This window comes from Strix aluco, chromosome 34, assembly GCF_031877795.1.
Source record: "Strix aluco isolate bStrAlu1 chromosome 34, bStrAlu1.hap1, whole genome shotgun sequence".
In the NCBI taxonomy this organism is placed as follows: Eukaryota; Metazoa; Chordata; class Aves; order Strigiformes; family Strigidae; genus Strix; species Strix aluco.
Genome location: NC_133964.1, coordinates 1258776 through 1263460, shown reverse-complemented (window position 1 = coordinate 1263460; position 4685 = coordinate 1258776). Strand labels below are relative to the sequence as shown.

The window sequence follows — 4685 nt, the reverse complement described above, 5'->3', positions numbered from 1 at the left end:
CCTTGAGAGCAGGGTCCCTGCAGCCCAGGGGCTGTGTGCTGGGGCAGGGACTCTGCCGCCTGCCAAGGTCAGCACTCAGCCTGCCCGGGGAGCTGCCCACGGCGCTATGGGGAGAAGCTGTGGGGGGGAGGATAGATCCCCAGCAGGGCAGGGTCCTTCTGCTGTGGAGAGGGTGCTCTGTGGGTCAGGGCTGCTCACAGCTCCACATCACCCCTAGGGAATTTCTGGGGGACTTTTCAAGAGGAGGGTCAAGATTGGACTACCTAAAAGGAGAGGAGTGTTTGCTTTGAGTTTTCTTCTCTTGCTTGTCTTGGTGGGCACTGGGAGAGTGGAATTTATTTCTTCTTTCTGGAGCAGGTGCTAAGACCCCAGTTCTTGTTAGCACTTACCAGAATTTTTCCTGAACTGCTGCACACACAGATATGCCCTTGGGCAGGGCCCTGCTGCCAGAAATTTCTGCAGGGCAGAGCTGAGCACACAGCAGGTGGGATGGGGGTGGCGAGCACTGACAGGATGGAGACGTGTTGACAGAGGCACAGGTCCTGCCTGTGGCAGCTCTAGGCAGCAGAGACATTTGCAGGGAGGGAGAGGGAGCTTCTCAAACAAATGCCATAGGAAGGTGATTTGGGCACCTCCCTGTCATCCCCTGCAGCACAAAGACCCTCAGGGAGCACCCCCCTGGTCTCCTCTCCCACCCAGACAACCTTTGCCCCCAGGGTTGGGGGATTTCCAGCTGAGTCTTCTTCTTGGCATCCTGACCTGCAGTGAGGAGAAACCCCTGAGTTCCTCTCTGTCTGTCCCTATCCTTACTCCTTACTCCCTTGACAGGAGTTTTGGGGCATTTCTCTGTGTTTCCCCTCCTGACCTGGTTGCCCTTGTCCCCACCTTACCTGGGGGCTCTGGGCACGGCAGTGTGTGGGACTGGCAATGAGCTGACCCTCACTTAAGGACACCCCATCTTCAGGGCTTTGACTCTTCCCCTGGGGTCCCGCTTCTCCTGTGGTCTCTCTGCGCCCCATGGAGAAGACAACTCGGTGCTAAGGCCATGGCAATGCGGCTCATCGTCTGTGTGTGGGCAGCTGCAATGAGCCCTGTGTGTCCCTCCTCAGGTACGGTGAGATGTTGGGGAGGGGTTTGGGGATCTGCACTTTGAAACTGGATTCCTCCGCTGTCAGAAGTTTCCAGTTTCATTTCAGGTGAACATCAGGCTTTGATCATCCTCCAGCTCAAAGAGAGGCAAGGAAAGGGCAGCTGAGAGCAGGGCTGATGGACAGAGCAGCTCTCCACACTGCACGAAGGGACAGTCCCTTTGCCTGTCAGCACCAACAAAGTTTCATATGGAGTGGAACAGGAATGCCAAGTGTTTCTGCCTTAGGAAATGCTCCTCAGCTGTGGTGAGACAACTAGAACGAAATAAACAAAATCAATTCCCCACAGCTCTGCTCTAATGTCGGGTGAAATGGGAGAAACAATGCTGAAATCTCATTTTTATCAGTAGTGGATTTAATTTGAGATCACCCGTGTTCCTATTTGCCTGCTGTTGTAGGATAGGACTGATTCATCCAGAGCCCACAGCACAGACCCCTGCTCCCTTGGGTACCCTCCGCCAGCACCAACCAGAGCTCATGATGTGGACATGTGTGGTCATGCAATTCCTCCCCGCCTTCTCTCGGCACTTGTAGTGACTCCAACTCCCCTCCTTGCTCGGCCACTCAGTGCCCCTTCGCCAAGCCTGGCTCCTGCTCTCCCTATCGCTTAGGAACAGTCCATCACCTCCTGACAGCCTGGTACACCTGTACCTGGGACATGGTCCAGGGAAAACAATAACAGAATTGCACACCCATCACGTTCTTGTGCAAAGTGATGGAAGATACCAGAATGCGCCATTACTTGAGCTGGGCTGGAGCTAAAAAGTACCTGAGAAAAGTCAGTTACCTTGGACCCTATAAATAGGGACCCCAAGTGAGACCCTCTGAGCTCTCCTGGATCGCAGTGGGCCTGTGACCAGCATCTTCCCTGAGCTGGGATGCCTCTCAGGTACCAAAATCCTTGAGGTATGGTCAGCTGTTAGAACTGACGGGAGACCAGGTCGAAGTTAACCCTCTCGAATCTCTCGAATTTCAAGGAATCCCTCGAAACAGGGAAATGTTAACTGGAAGCTGGCTTCTCTTTCACCCACTCATTCTCTCTTCCTACCGATGTGTTTAGGTATACACAGTTATTTCCACGAGTGTGGGTACATAGTTATTTCACTGGATCCAAATGTTTTTGTCTGTCTGAGTGTCTGTATGTCTTGTCTTTGTGCATGAGCATGTATATATGTATTGATTTAAGGTACCGTACGGTAAGTTAGTGTGAATCTTGTCATCTTTGAATCTGTAGTTAAGTCGCTATTTTAATTATAACATATTTTACTGAATTACTTTGTAAATCCTTAAACTGGTTAATGATCAAGTGCTGCCAGTCACTAATACAGCTCACTTAGCTGTGAAATCATTACAGTGTTAATACTTTCATCTGCGACAACCTGCCAATGGTCTCCTGAGAGAGGCAAAGGAGTTTAGTGGGGTTCTGTGAGAAGTGGAGCAAGTTTTGTTCAGAGAAGTCTACTCTAACTGCTCACTGCTTTTCCTCCATGTACAGTCCCCCATGTCCAGAGGCAGCAGATGTCCAACGGCAGCTCCATCACTGAGTTCCTCCTCCTGGCATTCGCAGACACACGGGAGCTGCAGCTCTTGCACTTCTGGCTCTTCCTGGGCATCTACCTGGCTGCCCTCCTGGGCAACGGCCTCATCATCACCGCCATCGCCTGTGACCACCACCTGCACACCCCCATGTACTTCTTCCTCCTCAACCTCTCCCTCCTCGACCTGGGCTCCATCTCCACCACTCTCCCCAAAGCCATGGACAATTCCCTCTGGGACAGAAGAGACATCTCCCACTCAGGTTGTGTTGCCCAAATCTTTTTCTTTCTCTTCTTTTTTGGAGCAGAGTTTTCTCTCCTCACCATCATGTCCTACGACCGCTACGTTGTCATCTGCAAACCCCTGCACTACGGGACCCTCCTGGGCAGCAGAGCTTGTGTCCACATGGCAGCAGCTGCCTGGGGCACTGGGTTCCTCTGGGCTGTGCTGCACACGGCCAACACATTTTCAATACCACTGTGCAAAGGCAACACCCTGGACCAGTTCTTCTGTGAAATCCCCCACATCCTCAAGCTCTCCTGCTCACACTCCTACTTCACTATATTTGGGCTTATCATGGTTAGTGCCTGTTTAGCTTTTGGTTGTTTTGTTTTCATTGTGGTGTCCTATGTGCAGATCTTGAGGGCCGTGCTGAGGATCCCCTCTGAGCAGGGACGGCACAAAGCCTTTTCCACGTGCCTCCCTCACCTGTCCGTGGTCTCCCTCTTCATCAGTATGGCCATGTTTGCCCACCTGAAGCCCCCCTCCATCTCCTCCCCATCCCTGGACCTGGTGGTGTCATTTCTGTACTCTGTGGTGCCTCCAGCAGTGAACCCCCTCATCTACAGCATGAGGAACCAGGAGCTCAAGGATGCCCTGAGGAAACGGATAACTAGATGTTATTCTGAACCAATAAACTGCTCATCTTCTTCAAAGCAATTATAATATAACTCTGTACAAGCCCAGCCTCTCAGCTTTTTCTGTTGTTGGTGGTGGTATTTTACTTGTAATGATGATGTCATCCCCTTTCTGTTTCACTGTCTGATTTTCTTTTCTGACTGAGTGGCTGCATAAATGAGGAGCCATGATCTCTGTGTGTTTTAACAAAAGAAAAGGTCTGCAGTGATGTTTTTTTCTTCTGAAATCTTTCCTCTAAGACATTTTTGGAGCTGCAGGGACAATTCCTGTGTACAGAGGTGGAGGGGAAGAGAGTCCCAGCATGGCAGCCTTGCCACGGAGCACCTGGTCTTCCAAAGATTTTGTCTCCTCATTTGCACACTCTCTTTCTGGTCCCTTCAGTTTGGTGTAAGGCCTAAGTGCTCTGGCAGCTTGATCACACTCCTGCTGCGTGGCAGTTCTGCGACCACAGGCAGGGACAGGCTGAGGTCTTCTTCCAAACCTGATCTCAAGAACATGCCCAAGGAATTGGCCCAGAGATGAAAATGCCAGTGAACAGGTGAACAGTGTGATTTGCAGGGTGAGAGCACGCAGCAGTGTCCTTGCACAGCCAGACCTCCTGGGAGAGACTTGAAGGACCAGGGTCTGGTCTGTGTCTGTGTTCACTGGACACACTGGGGAAGCTGCCTGTGCTGGTTTGGCTGGGAGAGAGTTAATTTTCTTCCTAGTAGCTGGTATGGGGCTGTGGTTTGGATTTGTGCTATAAACAGTGTTGATAACACAGGGCTGTTTTCATTATTGCTGAGCAGGGCTTACACAGAGTCAAGGCCTTTTCTGCTCCTCACCCCACCCCACCAGTGAGCAGGCTGGGGGTGTGCAAGGAATTGTGAAGGAGGACAGCATGGACAGCTGACCCCAGCTGAAAAAAGTGATATTCTATACCTTATGACATCATGCTCTGTTATATAAAGTTGGGGGAAGAAGGATGAACATGGGGACGTTCAGAGTTACAGCATTTGTCTTCCCAAGTCACCGTTACATGTGATGGAGCCCAGATGTTCTGGAGATGGCTGAGGTCCTGCCTGAAAATGGAAAGTGAATGAA

At 51.3% G+C, this 4685-nt stretch overlaps 1 protein-coding gene across 1 annotated transcript; it reads left to right on the top strand.

The window, feature by feature from the left end:
• Positions 1 to 2598: 2598 nt before the first annotated feature.
• LOC141917173 (olfactory receptor 14I1-like) lies at positions 2599 to 3629 on the top strand. Its single transcript, XM_074810257.1, has one exon. The coding sequence runs from the start codon at positions 2667 to 2669 to the stop codon at positions 3627 to 3629; it is 963 nt and encodes a 320-aa protein (XP_074666358.1). The 5' UTR covers positions 2599 to 2666.
• The last annotated feature ends 1056 nt before the right edge of the window (positions 3630 to 4685 follow it).

Excerpts from the sequence above, each read along its gene's own strand:
- LOC141917173 (XM_074810257.1), top strand. The coding sequence starts at position 2,667 with ATGTCCAACGGCAGCTCCATCACTGAGTTCCTCCTCCTGGCATTCGCA.